Source organism: Periophthalmus magnuspinnatus, chromosome 24 (assembly GCF_009829125.3).
Source record: "Periophthalmus magnuspinnatus isolate fPerMag1 chromosome 24, fPerMag1.2.pri, whole genome shotgun sequence".
In the NCBI taxonomy this organism is placed as follows: Eukaryota; Metazoa; Chordata; class Actinopteri; order Gobiiformes; family Gobiidae; genus Periophthalmus; species Periophthalmus magnuspinnatus.
In genome coordinates, this window is record NC_047149.1 from 17,158,042 (window position 1) to 17,173,717 (window position 15,676).

A 15,676-nucleotide genomic window follows, 5' to 3' on the forward strand; every position below is an offset into this window, starting at 1 on the left:
GATTATTGTATTGTACTGTAAAGGCAAAAAAGTTTCTGCTCAGCATTAGCCTTTGTATATGTTGTACAGTGTTTGTGCTATAAGCTTATGATTTGTGTAATAGTACTATTTCATGCCTTTTTTTTTTTGGTCTGTATTGTGCAAATTCAACTATTTATACATGATTTTTTTTTTTTTTTGTAAGTGAATTTAGTTTTCATTCCAGGGGAAAGTTTACAAAATTTCTGTGTACAGTAATTTGCATGCATATTTTTGTGTTTACTGGCTGTAAGAAACACACATGGGGAACTAGTGGGAAACAAAATTGAGATTAAAAACTTCACTTTAAGTAATTTTGTCCATCTGTTACTTACACGCAATGACTGTGTATTTCAAAATCAGCATTAAAATTACAGGTCGCAATGCATCCATATGGAGAGGTACAATTCTATGTTAAAACTACTGCATATAGACTACAATTGTGTGGAAAACTCAGCCAGAAAAATAACTAAACATTGTTTTCTGAAATGCAGCCACCCACTGTCTGAAGATTTGCAAATTTAGAGTGTGTAAATGTGTCTCCGTGGTAATGATAGAAATAGTCTCATTAACTTTGTCTTTTGCAGCACTGGCAATAGAAAAGAAAAGTAAGAATGAATGTTATTGTTGAACTGGGCAAACTGCTCAAACTCACCAAATAAGGCGTCCTCAGTCCTCACTATCTTTGGCTGCACTATGGCTGTGGCTCTTGTAAACAAAAGCTGCGGTTTCCATCCCGGGCCTCTGTCTAAACACATAGGCTCCTGATAGAAGGCAGTAGCAGCTCAAGGTTAGGTCTCACATCATTCCCAGAGTTCATAGTGATTTTATCCACTTATATGGCACCTAGAGTCTACAAGGCTATAATATAAGGTTGAAGAGTATGGTTGAATAAATGGCAAAAACACCATCCCATCTTGAATAAGCTTCTTTTATGCATGATCATTTTTATGTAGATTTTAAATAGGCTAATATAGCTTATAATGCCAGTGTTATCACGTTTAAGTAAATGTATTTTAAAGTAAATGCATTTAAAGACATGATAGAATTTGCTGCAGGGGGTTGTGGTAATGGTTGCAAACTTGTGGCCTATCAGATTAGGTTAGAGCCTAGTGTGCAGTGGATTTAGTAGGCTAGATACTTTTCACTTACCATACTAAAGAGTGATGTGCATGAGAGACTAAATGAAAACTATGAAAAGCTGAAAAGTGAAGCATATATAGGCCTTAAACACATTTAACAGCCTTACCTTAACAATCTTATCTGAAGCGTGCTATTCAATGATGTATCAGTTGAAGTTGAATACAGTGCCATCTGTCGGCTACAATGTTGAATTACAAAAATAACTAAGGCGGTTTTTAGAGTCCCCAAAACGCCTACCACGTGACATGTAAGCATTTAAGTGGTGAGTCTGAGATACTGTGTTGATGATTCTGTTCAGAAAATACAATGTCTGCATAGGCCTTCTTTAATTGTTTCAATGTCATACACACAAGATATGCATCAAAATGAATTGATTTTAATATAGTCATTTTAAAATGCATTAGATTTACAAAAGTTATTAAATTTTATTAACAAAAATATAGATATTTCTTGCTAAATCAATAAAGCACAGGCACTGTTAACAATTATGCCTACAATTTTGAATCGGTGGAGCAGAACAGTACAGAAAGATTTTGCAGCCACACGAGACTATTTAGGATTTCACACTCTCAGATGATATTTACCAATATCATCTTTACCATATTTACCAAGGACAATATACATTAGTGAGTATAGACCCAACCAGAGTAAATTCATTTTGCATTTTACATTCACACACTCACAAGATTACAAGAAAATATTACTTTGGTATTAAAATTGAGGCATTAGTTTAAACATGGTTAGCTGAACTAAACATTGATTTGCATTTGTAATTGTGACCATTATGGACAGTGAAACAAAAACAACGAAGAAGCCCTCTTAAGAAGCCCTCTAGGCAGTATCTTTACCTTGAACCTCACTAATCTCAAATAGAACAGTTTAGTATAACCACAAACAGAATATTGTGAAAATTATATAATACTTTAAGGACTGTCGAGCATCCTTTTATCTTTTTTTGTCCATTTCCCAGATATTTTTGGAAACAATAAATTCATAGGGGGAAAAAAACTTACATGTTTAAAGCAAAACATTTCATAATTACACAGCAACTCAAATGCTACAAAAAGCAAAAGTACCTTCAACAAAAATGCATTCAAATCAAATATTTCTACAATAAATTCTCAAACAAAAATCAAATCCAATGTTGCTGGCTGCTCCCATGTTTAAAATCTAAAACTGGAAATTGTGCTACATTGTCTTTCGGTAGTGAGATGCCCAAAATGGGGAAAACAGTCGCAGGCAGGAATCGTATCAACTGTCCCTGTTGTTATTCTTTCAATAGCTTTACTTTTGGCCCCAGTTTGTGCGTTATGCAATTTCATTTTATCTTTTTAGTTAGAGGGTTTGGTCCTCCCCTCCCAGTAGTTGTTGTAGGCCTTCTGAAACATCTCCTTGAGCTTGAGCTTGGCGTTTAGCTTGGAGCAGATGAGAAAGGAGCCGCCCATCTTCCTGTGAAGGGAGTAGGTCTCTTCGGGGGGTGGGGTGAGCCTGTGTTTGAGCATGACAGGGATCAGGTTGTGGATGCGCTCTGTGGTGGACTGAGAGCCGAAATCGAAGGCCTCGCTTGAGTTAAAGGCCTCCCCCAGGATCATCACAGCATCCACGTGAGCGTTTATCATCGGCTGGAGAGGAACACAGACATGCAGTGAGGAGGCAAACTTTAAATAGAGACTGAGGTCGGTAATAGTGACATTTGTTTTTTTAAGTTGTAGTTATTTTCTTGAGTTAAATGTTACTCTTCAAACTTCATAATAAGAATATTAATTTAAATTTTTTTTCACTTGTCACTTTATAAAACCAGTTACTGCCACTTTAAACAACTAATTAACCTTCTTGAACTGATCCTGTTGACACTGTTTTTCTGCCCATACTGTTTTTTATATTGAAGTTTAATGCATGTCCTTACTTTATGTTATCATAGTTTATTTATATTATTATTCTTTGTTTAAAGTTACACCATAACGCCGAAGCAAGTTCCTTGTTTGTGAATTTTGTTCATTGTTTGCAAACTATTGTGTCTCAACTCAAAACCATATTGATGCTATATAATATAATAAAGCAGTGACTGGGACAAAATACTTATTTTTCAAAATTATAGTAAGTTGGGCTCAAGTTCAAGTCAAAGATGAGCAAGTTCAAGTTAAGTCCCAAGTTAGTGGCCCACAAGTCAAGTCCTATGTTTTGAGTTTTAAATCCTTTCAGGATTTACACTAAATTACTGAAAAAATTGGTCACAGTTTATAAGATTTTTGTAAATGATCTGTCTTAAAAAAGTCCTGGTCAAAAATAGAGAAGTGGGGAGAGACATGTTCCAGTTTGTTCCTGTAAATGACACACTGAAAGTACTTCTAACCATCAACCAAATAGAGATCAGAGTGTACTAAGCATATGTATTTTTTGGAGTGGAACCATCAAGTCATCTTAAGTCACAGGTGTCCAAGTCAAGTCCCGAGTCGTAGTCCATATTATCAAGGCAAGTTTCAAATAATCAACCACACATTATATAATTTGGGTAGTTTTTATGTACTCAACCCGTCCATCAGCCGAGATGGGTGGCAATGATTAGATTATTATTATTGTTTTATGCCATACGAACCTTGGACTCGTATCCAGTCAAAAACTTCATGTCAATAGATTTCTGTAGAACTCCTTCTCTGTCACCCTCAGCTGCCGCACGGATCACCTGACACCATAGAAACACAAATATATTATAATAATTATATAATTATTGATAATATACTAATTACTACTACTACTTTACAATTAAATGAAAGTTATCCAAGTAGATTGACCACAAGATCAAAATGTGAAAAGGTTTTGACATCTTACTTCAATGTAGACATCAGTGAAAGTCTGGTCAAATCCTCTGGTAGCTCCAAAGTCTAACAGTGCCACCTAGAGGACCATGGTAAAATCATTAATGTTATAGAATGTTACTAAATATATCTCAACTGTAGTGCGGCTTACCCTGTGCGTTTGAGGGTCATAAAAAAAGTTGGACCAGTTTGGATCAGTTTGCATGTAGCGGAACTCAAACAGCTCTCTTAGACACAACATCAAGATATTCTGACAGATCTAAAAAAAAAAAAAAAATACATGACATCCCTTTAAGAGAGACACAATTAAAGCAGCAATCTGCAAAACAAAAACATTTTTAAATAAATCTATCTAAAATCTAAGTCTTTTAATTTGAAAGTGCATTATCCAGTCATGTATTATGCAGGGGTAATATCTGAACATACACTGTCAAACTATTTTTGTTTTTTTTGGGGGGTTTTCATGGGAAACACACCACTAGATGGCGTTTTCTCTAAGAGGCTGCCATGTGGACAAGCTTGACAGTTAGATTCCCATTTGTAAGCAGATTTCATTCACATTCTCCAGTTGCTTGTTTGTTGTGGCATACCTCATTCTTCTGGTCCTGGGACAGAGTCTCAGCTTTGTCCAGTGGAAAACCAGGGACGAGTTCAGTAGTGAGGACGTGTCTGCTGCTTAACTCATCGATCACCTCAGGTACGTAGAAGAATGGATCATCCTTTAGTAGCTCCCTATGGCAAAAATACATGAGAAAAAATAAGGTATGTTTGTAATCTAGATTATTATTAGAAATTACTTTTTTTTTAATTTATGTACCACCATTTGTTCATTAAAAATATCCATTACATTGCATTATTCATGGGGTAAGCTACTACACCTGCCCTGACATGGGACATGGCTGTCATTTTATGCCAGTGGTAAACTCATTCACTCATTAAAATTTATTAAAAGTAATTGAACGTGATGATTGGCAGCCTACTTACTTAAACTTCTTTGCACACTGAGCTTCTCTGATGTAGTCACACTCCAGTGCAAGCTCTTTTCTCATCACATCAATGAGGTGATCTGGAAACAAGCCTATGACAAAATACAAAAGAGAAGGGGTTTAAAGCAGACTGGTAAAAGCAGCATTTATCATTACTATTGATAACAGGTTGACATGTGACAAACTGTCTGTACCTTCAGGCAAAGCGTTGCTCATGTGCAGCACAGTCATCAGGTTGTTGACGTCACTGTTGATACTTTGGGCTACACCGGGATACTGAGGACAAGCACACAATTATGAATATTCATTTATGCATGGACAATATATTGGTGCCAAATGTATTTATTTTTGTGGATATAGATGAAAAATTAAGCAAAGAGTTGGTTGTTAGTTTATGAAAAAGGACAACTGATTATTATTATATACAAAATATATACGTTTTGCAATTATTTTTTTACAAAAATAGAAAGAAATGGGAAAAAGGTCTTAACAAAGCATAACATATTTGCATTACCAACACTTTTTTCAGGGACTGTTGTTAGTATACACCCACATGTGGCTGTCGTACCTGTATTTTCATGGCTACCTCTCTTCCATCCTTTATCCGGGCCAAATGCACTTGCCCAATTGAGGCTGCTGCAAATGGACGCTCCTCGAATGCCTCTAGTTTGTCCCTCCAGTTTGGACCAAAATCATTGTTTAAGGCTTTCTGTAAATCAACAAAAAAAACTGTTGCTATTAAATATGACACATTTATATAGTATTCATTACCTAAGAATTCTAACTAAACAAAACATGCAAAATTGTTGTGCACAAATCTGATATTAGGCTCTTATTATGTAATCCCAAAAGCATTACAAAATTAAAAAGGACTTTACCGTCATTTGTTTGATTGGCATAAAGTCAGCACTCTGTCTCACACGCTCAAAAATCTTAGCGAGTTGTGGGTTGATAAAAGCATCATCTGAAAGACATATTTACTCATGAGGCAGCGACAAAACAATTATTTCTATAAAATCCAAATGTTCTGCCTAAAATTACGTAAAAATGTCAAAATGAGTTTTGTTATGATAAGGGACCAAAAGGTTGTTATTATTTCATTCAGTGACTAGAATAGTTTAAAGCACAATGCCATGACTCTTAAACTGCCGTTGTAAAACTGTCAACATCAGGACAGTACATTATTATGGCTTGTGGGTTTGCTATTGTTCTGAGCTGTATTTGAGGTTATTTATACAGTAGGATGATTTATATGTTCCAGGGCCAGTAAGTATGTCCGTCATCTACAGAGAATACCTGTGCAGTCACCTTTATGATTTAAGCAATGGCTTGTCAATAAACACAGTAAATGTGTGGTGGACCTACAAATAACCTCAGTGAGGTGCAGCAGGTCTGAAACTTAAGAGCAAACACACTTTTATTTTTCTGCAGTTGTTAAAATGTGCCCCGCGCAAACTTTGCTGTGAACTCGGGCCATAAATGCCAAAGAACCAAAGGTCACTGCTCAAGGTTAGATCAGGGGCAAGGAGTCAACAAACACAGTCATTTGTTTACGGTTGTTATCCGAGCTCACTATGAACCAAGATGTTTACTACCACAGCCAGACTCTCCAACTTTGTCCTCTCCTAATCTGCACCATGTACATACAACTTGGTTAGTGGGAAATGCTTACAATTGTTGCCTGTTAAAGTGATGCATTTTATTTTTTCATTATTTTAAATGGCTTGTTTCAGCTCACCTTGAATGCTAAGCATTTGTCCAAGCTTTAATGCAGCTCCTCTGACTTTACAAAGTGTCCGAACGATACGTTCAGCATTGGCCTCAGACAGAAAGGGACTTGAATCCAAAACAGCTTTCTTCTGTTCACCTTCAGCATCTGTAAAGATTAAGAATATAGTTTATAATACTTTGGCAAAAAAGTGAACTCTGTCAACATCCTAATCCTCAGAAGATCAGTTATCATCTATGCACAAATATTTGATGGAGTATGTGTGTCAGTAGGTTGAGATGTTGGCAGGGACTGTGGTCTCCTTCAGTCGCATTACCACAGATTTAAACCAGAGGCAGGTGCGCACTCTCGGCCCTGCGTCTTTACTGGGATTACAAAGTATCAACACTGACAAACAAACAACACAGATCTTGTGTTACTGGTGTGAGGGAAAGGTTTGCTTTCTTTTTTCTTTCTTCCTTGTAGGTTACCTACCATTTTGTCGAATGGTCTTCTTGGCCACTTCTGCAAGAGCTCCAAAACCCAAACCAAGAGCTAGTCCTGTAACAAAGCAGACAACAGAAGAGAAGAGCTTAGACAATTAACTATTTCCACACACAGTACAAAATGATACATAACAATTAACTAGAGCATTCATTCACCAACCGAAAAGTCAGCACAAACCAGTGGAAACTGTCACTGTGTCCTTGGGCAACACACTTAAACTACTTAGCCTATGCATAGGTGACAGTCAGAGGGGCAAAGATAGACAGGCTTCTGTCAGTCGTTCCCAGGGCAGCTCTTGGTGTGGAGTGAATGAATAATTAAATATATATTATATATATAATATATATATATATATATATATATATATATATGAATAACAGACGCTTGCCAGCTGCCAAGCAAAATAATGCTATAGTCTTTAATAGCATCTGCGTCTGTCAAAAAATATCCCCCAAATCTCAACTAAGACAAGATAAACAAGCACTGACAATTGAAAAGCGTAAACTAGGATCATACATCAAAGTCTAATAATCTCACAATAATTGGCTTGTTAAAGAATATAATCCACCCACATTTTGTAGAAAAAAGAGGAAGGGGCTGTTTTGAATAAGAGTTCCTCCAAGTCCAATATGTTATGTAACCTTTTATTACATAACCGCTCCGCTTGCAGACACAAACACAGAGACTGAAGCAACATAGAAGAGCTAGAGCGGTTAAAAAAAGAGTAAGTTAACATGAGCCTGTGGTTGTACTAAACACTGCTCTACAAGCCAAAAACAATAATATATTGATATATTTATTTGACCGTATGGGGCAAGATTTTCCTTTCTATACACCAAATGCAAAATACATTCAAGACTTCTCTATAGATGCTCTTGTTGTTTTTGGATAAACAGTGCTTTAAAAAAAATAAAAATAAAGTTTAAAATGTATACGTACAGTCAACGTTGATCAGTTCTATACTAAACCACCAGGCAAAGTACAATATATTGATTCATTTGCTACTTTGAGCCATAGAATGCCTAAAACGACCAGGCAGAGTTATTCTATTTATTCCATACTCCAAAAAAGTACAATTCAAGTAAAGTGTTTTTTTCTGACCGTTTATGTCACCTTAAATTATTTACTTTATCCTTCAGAAAGTTTAATTTCATAAACCAGGTCATAGTGTAATGTCACAGCATTTGGCATTTCACAATTTGTTCATAGAGTCAATAATCATGAGTAATTGTGATCAATTGTGGCGTTTTCTTCTCACAATAATCGTAGTACTAAAATCTGACATAGCAAGGAACAGGGATGTCATGATGTTACAGTCCAACTGTAGTACAGATTACACTTAGGCTTGATTGGTCTCTGGCTTACAAAAATAGCTTTTCTCTTAAATTAGAGAAAATTCAACAATAAAACTGCCACACTTTACAGGACACCAGGAATTTTATACAGTACCTAGGCAAAGTAGATAATAAAATATCCACTTCCTACTTTGCCTAAAAACAGTAGGCATTCTAGAGGTATTCCATGCTTGGATTATCAGCTTAACTGTAACATATACACTAAACACTGCTTTATAAGACAAAAATATGTAGAGAGATTTCAACTTGTTTTAGGATTTAAACATTTTTCTTATATTTTCTATGGTTACTGGGGATTTTGGATACAAGTAATTATTTTATAGGAAAAGACGGTTATAGCTTATACACTAAGTACTTTAAAAGAGATCTGTGTAATCCCTAGGTCAATTTAGTTTTGAAATATTAGTATCCTTGTATTGCTAATTCCAGCAGTGCAAGGATTTGTTGTCACTTTTACACCATTTTCTCTATATTTTCTATGGTTAGTGGGGATTTTGGATATGAACGATGTTGTTCTAAGTAATGGTGCTGTTAAAGTACAGCTCAAAGTGTGACAGAAATATTAGACTGCAAAAGCACGTGTGTCTGTCAATCACTGGCCATGCGAGCTCTGTTTACAACAACAGTGTGACATACAGGTGATGCCTTCAGGGGCTGCTCTGTAACAATAATAATCTTGTAATCATGTAATATTCAAGGTGTCGGGACAACATGTAAACAGCAGAATTTTCATAAGTAAAACAATCTAAACAAATTATCAAACTAATGAAGTTATCTAAACTATTTGTTGACACTGGCCTCTGCCCCCCATAACACCTGTCTAAATGTTACACCTTTCAACACGGTTAATTTATTACACCACAGAATCTCGTTGAATGGAAACCTGCACACAATATTGCTGCGTAGGTCTGAGTTAGCACTTCAGCTCATCGGATACAAGATGCTGCCCTTAGCTTATGTTACAAACTTGTAATGTGTTTGTAGCCGCTTTGAATCACATCTCTCCACCTGTTCACTTATCTATCACCAAAGGCACATGTTCAGGATCTGCAGAGGAGTAACATACAGTAATACCTGTCATGAGCTTTTGGTTTCCCCAAATAACTGGAATTCGATTAGGTCACTGTGCAGAACAGTTAGAGCTGCATATCCAAATGTGTCCCTTTCATGGTTTTAATGATTGTTGAAAGTCAGAATTAGTCAGAAGTCCAAATGAAGAGCAATCACAATTCTGTTTCAAACTGAATGGAACAAGCAGCCACAGAGAGATGGGCTAACAATTTATCTACACAGGGAAATACAACAAAAGTTATTATCTAAACCTATATTGTATTAATGGGCATAAAGGAAAGGGCATAATGTTTTTTTATTGTTTACACAAAAGCATAAAATGTTTTCTATATATTTGTACATCTCAGCTACTGCAGATGTCAGGTAAAAAAGCATATTTCACTTTTTCTTTGATATTGTACATTACTGAACAGTTTAAAGTCAGTAACTGTTGCAAAAATATTGTTACAAGATCTCTCACTGACAAGTGTTGCAATAGTTTCCTGGTTTATACATAAAAAAAAAAAAATCTTGCAGGTTCAAGTTAAAAATAAAAAATAAATAAAACCAAAACAGGAAAATGCACAAAATTATGAGGCCATTAAGTCACTTGAATGCTGGTAATTTGCAATGAATATAATAATGACAATGACAATCCTGTACCTCCAAAGTTGGCCAATCGTCCAAGTCGGGTCACAGGCACTTTTCGCTCTCTAGCTCGCTCACTCAGCTAAAAAATAAAAGCAATATGATTTTAGTTTATGTATTTAGTAAATAACATAATATCATAATGAGGAAGTATCACCATTTGTTTGTGTGGTTTCGCATCTGGCCTCTTGCTCTGCCTGGCTTTCTCAATGTCCTCTGCTGTCAGCCCCCCAACTGTGGAGGGGTCCTGATGATAATTCCTGAGCTGCCTAATCGAATGCTGGCACAACATCTGTCCCCACAAATGTCTCTGGGCGTATAAATGATGGTTGGGCAAAAAGTGCCTCCTGTGAAATATATTAATTTAGTTTCCTAAAATGAGCAAATGATACATTACGTTCCATGATACCTACCCTGAGTCAACGTGATAGGATCTGGTTTGATCTGTGAACTGTTTTGATGGATCTTTATATCCTTCAAATATTGAGTGATTTCCTCCTGTGGCTGAGTTCTGATTGGCTGATCCTTCCTCTCCACTTCCTGAATGCCCAGCCATAAACTCACCACCTTCTTCCCTGAACTCTGAGGCCTGAAATGTCCCATCATCCTCAGGGAAATCAAATTCAGATGAGGTCGAGGAGGTTTGCTGGCCAGAGATCTCCTATGGGGTTAAAAATACACAAGAATATGTACTTTTCAATGGCATAGCATTTAGATTTTCTTCCTGTTGTATTTAACTCACCTGCATCTTCATCATGGCAGTAGACAGACCTTGTTCAGCAGCAGACTGGACGGTTTCAACTGCTGCCCCAACCGCTGGCACTGTTCAAATTAAACAATACATTAATACGTATGCACTTTAAATTGTTCTTTTAGGACCCATTCACACTTATCCTTGTTTGGTCTTTGTTTGGGCTCAGTTTAGCCCTGGTGGTTTAGCTCATGTTTGGGTCCTGTTCTATTCCATGTTTAGTTCTGGGTTTAGTTTTAGAATAAATTTAGATTTGATGTAGTATAAGTGCAAGTGTGAATGCATCCCTAGTAAAACCAGAGCAGTTATATTACTATTCAAAATGTGTAATATGACTAAACGCTAATCATACCTGTCCCACTGCGTAAGGCATTGGTCTGGGTCTCTGCCACTGCTTGGCTTAATTTAGCCAAGCCTCGCATCAACAGTATCATGTCAGTTGCCATGACGGACTAAAGGGACAAAACAAAGACAGACATTTTTTAGGTTAATATGACTTCTCATAAAAACATACATTTCTTTATCATAAAAGGCAAAAATTGTCAACCAGAAATAAAACAGAAAATGCAGAAGACCGTACATACTGTACAGTGTTATAAGTAAGTAGTAAAAATTGTTAGTCACCCTGGTGTTATTAGACTGAGGTGCATGTATCACAGATCCACAAGCTCCTTCTGGTGGTACACTAGGTCCTCTAAATTGTTTAATTTGTTTAATTTATTGACAGTTGCATCCAATTTCTTGGTTAGAACTACAATAGCAATGATGCATTCCAATTTGAGACCTGGTTTACTCCGGGAATAGTCCTGTTTAAAGACAGGGTTCAGACCTGATGGTACTCGGAAAGCAGGTGGGGTAAAAGAATCATAAAGATACACAAATGTAACATATAGACTATAGTCACCTTGTCTGAACCAAGAAGGACAGCACAGTCATGCTAAGATGAAAAGTTTTTTCTAAATTTACTCCTGCCTTGACCCCCATTCCGGCTCACATACAGGGAACATAAAAACAGCGGAGGGAATACCGGGCATGACTTGTCTGCTGTGAAGGCTCGAGTATGTGGCCAGGGCAGATCTGATAATGTCACTGGAAACTTGTGGAAGGAGAGCGGTTATTTCTGTGCACGTGTTTGGTTCATGTCACACATTTGGCACCGTGATGTACCCTTACTCTAATTCAGTGCTTGGAAACATTGTCACATTTAACTTTACAGATTTCTTTCCAAGAACAAACTTTGAATCAGCTTTAGTTGAGTAAAGCAGTTTGTCTCTACTGACCAGTAGTGGTTTAAGGTATCCATCCTACAGTATCTATACATATGACATAAACAATGGGGTGTGGTCAGCATGCAAATATATACATTTTGACCATTAGCTTGGAGGACTCTGGTTTTCTGTGAAATTTACATCACAAAATTGTAGAGAAAGGGTGGGTTCAGACTCATTATCAAATAGGATTTTATTCACAAAAGTCTCCTATTAATCTCAGATCTCTGCTCACAAATAGTGACATGGTCTTTGCCATGTTCTGGTCATTTTTATGTTTTATATGTTTTTTAGATTAATGAGGGAAACCAAAGGAACTGACAGAAACCCACTCAGACACAGGAAGAACATGCAAACTCTCAACTCAAGACCTTTGAATGTACAAAAATAGTGCTCCGTCATCTTGATATTCTTATAATCACAACAGTGACATACTATTACAAATGCTGGATTATATTTGGTATTACTAACATCCTTCTAGGTAATAAAGTTGAAAATATTCATAATCGTGGTCAGAAGGGTAACAACACAAACACTGAAGCAGACTGTCTTTTTCTCCTTTTTATTTGCCAAGTTAACTGTGTCACTGGTCCACCTTGCTCGGACAGTGAACTCATCTGGAGTTTAACCAACCATCTGTCTTTCAATGAGAATATACCGTACTTCATAACCATGTGCATTTGTTGCCGTTTGTGGGTGTGACGACAAGCTTCAACATGCTCTGCAAAGATCTGAGCCAGAGGGAAGGGAAAAAAAAAACAAAAACAAACACAGCCGTGCTTTTAAAACATGTGCTAAAATCCACATCTACACAACAAGGCACAAACTGGGTCAGTGGTCTTATTTTCAGTTGGTTCTTTTGAAGGGTCTAGTCCAAATATTCCAACAAATTGACACAAATACTAAAAACTTCACTTCAGGTAAAAATGATTCATATTAAAAACAATATTGACTTTGCTACAGAGCAAAAGTGCATGTGATATTCCCTTTCTGTGCACAACAATGCGTTAGCAAACTGAAATCTACAATGTAAACAAAAGTGGTTAAAATTTGTATTTGCAAAGTCTATGCCCTTCAGAAAAAAATGTTGAACAATTGAGCAATGTCAACTTCCCAATAGTCTGTCAGTGTGGAGGTGTGTACAGGTCTGTGCACAAGTCAGCACCTGAGATTCACTAGTATAAGAATAGTGCAGGGCTGGGCACTGTATAAAACTAACCCATTTAGTACAGTAAAAAAACAGATGAGATACAGTGATTAATATTGTTGCCTGTTGTAACCTGACTGAGACATAAAACGGCAACAGTTAACCAGAATAATCATGACTAGTTGTGTTTTCAAATATTGTAATTGTAACTGTGATAATCCTTACTGGACTAAATGGACATGTAGCATTAACTAAATAAAAATGTTAAAAAGAATAAAATCTCAATCTACAACAGAAATAATGGTTTGATGACTTGATTAACTAAAAGAATAATTACAGTCTTTTTGAGTATTAAAATGATTGTTAGTTGCCTAGTTACCTACTGACTGAGACTGCTATTGCTCAAAGATAAAAGGTCTTTTATTAAATCTATTATCCTAAATGTGTTATACAGTTCTAATGTTAGAATGATTAATTCATACGTGCCAAAAAAGGCCTGTGCTAGTGTGGTAGGCCTATATTTCTAAACCAGATATTGTTTAAAGTACTAAAACTGATAATAAATATTGCTACAGAGCCCTAGCCTTGTGCTCATTACCGTTATAACAATGCGGCCTCTGCAATAGATAGAGAAGGTGGTTGAAGTATTTAAAACATCTTGTTATTGTGTATGGCATTGTACAGAGCGTGAACACACCTAAGCTTCAGCTGTTGTCTGAGATCTACAACTGCACAAGCTGTTGACTCACGGCTTTGAAAATAGATGCACTGACCCTATGTGCAGAGTCTATATCTGAGAGTGTAACGGGCAGTACAAGTATGAACTTACCGTCTGACTTCTATCATCATCTGCCAATAAATATGACACAAGCTTACAGCATCTTCTTATCAGTAGCTAATAATAACGAGGGGAGTTAGAAATACCATTTGTGTTACATATTGTCTTAATTCAACCACAAAATGCAGCAACTTGACATTCCCACCTGGGTCCAGTCTATCAGTAAACTGTACATTTCTTTTATTTAATTATGTTTTACCACTAGCACTGGATTTGTTTAGACAAGTACGAGGTGAAGTAAGTGGTGAGTTTAAAAAGGTTCTGGGTGTGTTTTAAAGTACATAAACAATGAAGCAATAAAAGATGACATGTTTGTAGTGTCTTTGAGATAAACTGCGCAGGCGCTACATCTTGATAAGCGACTACTGCTGCTGCCACATGGAAAAACATCCTGCTGAACAACTTACTGTGACCTATGTCTAATCTGTACGCACCCATAGGCCAAATGAATGCACTAAAGCAAAGTTTACCCGTGTTTAAAGTCTCTGATCTTTGCAGATTTAAAGTGGCCCAACAAATTCAACAGCTGCCATGTTTTGACAACCTTTGCAATTCATTTTTTTGTGTGAATACTATGAATTTCTCTTGGACGAAGATGCAGTGCCATGTTGTCCACTCCTGATCATACTTTAATGCAGTACTACTCCAAGTTGCCCGTGCGTAAACGAGGTGCCACGACGCGTAAAACAGTTATTGGTGAAGTTATCAGCGTCGTGGCAGGTTCATGAAGTTAGTACAAAGTGTGCTGCGAGACAGGCGAGTCTGTACTGCACGATGCTTCCTCTGAGAGCTCTGGTAGATTAACCATTCATATGCGTTTGGCTGTGGTAACGCTGCATTCACTGGTCCTCCAAGGATAAACTACAAGAAACAAATGCATTGACTGATTTAAGCGTTTACTCACCAACAGCCGAAGTGAAGACTCAGCGGTTTTCGTGTCCCGTTAATATCAGTAGTGAGAGGTCACTCGGGGACGACTAGAACAAACAACACATGTATAACACTGCGTTCGTTCGGTTTAGTTAATTATGGAGCATAGTAGACCCGCAACAAGCTGTCTGCTGGTCACACTACTTCTGCTAATCCAGTTTGTCCCTCTGCTCCACGAGGTCAGCTCTTATTTACCAACTCACAGCTTCAGCACAGCTCCTCTGATCCCGCGGACCTGCGCAGACGCGGCGCAATCTTGATCTCACTGCGCACAACAGTCCAGCGCTGCACAACTGCGCACAAATACGCACCCGAATATATCTAATTCAGACTGTCGTGTTTTTAGATGGGTTTGGGTATAAAAACGAGCAGATGTCTTTCTTTAAATCGGACCTAAATCTTTCTTTTCCGCCTACGCAAAAACAACGCCTTTTTGTTGTCCCGTCCACGCGCTCTTTCTATTGGTTCATTGGTGTGTTGACAGGAGGTAAGGCCTGGAGCAAGTCCTCTG

The 15,676-nt window shown here is 37.1% G+C and overlaps 1 protein-coding gene across 1 annotated transcript; it reads right to left on the reverse strand.

Annotated features, from left to right (window-relative positions):
- Positions 1–1,466: 1,466 nt before the first annotated feature.
- coq8aa (coenzyme Q8A, genome duplicate a) lies at positions 1,467–15,568 on the reverse strand. Its single transcript, XM_033990489.2, has 18 exons — positions 15,369–15,568; positions 15,140–15,212; positions 11,335–11,434; positions 10,974–11,053; positions 10,645–10,892; positions 10,389–10,578; positions 10,247–10,313; positions 7,167–7,232; positions 6,702–6,839; positions 5,842–5,927; positions 5,532–5,672; positions 5,158–5,239; positions 4,962–5,055; positions 4,568–4,709; positions 4,129–4,236; positions 3,991–4,056; positions 3,758–3,844; positions 1,467–2,783 (listed from the first exon to the last, which is right to left on the reverse strand). The coding sequence occupies exons 3-18, from the start codon at positions 11,426–11,428 to the stop codon at positions 2,493–2,495; spliced, it is 1,980 nt and encodes a 659-aa protein (XP_033846380.1). The 5' UTR covers positions 11,429–11,434; positions 15,140–15,212; positions 15,369–15,568; the 3' UTR covers positions 1,467–2,492.
- Positions 15,569–15,676: the final 108 nt, after the last annotated feature.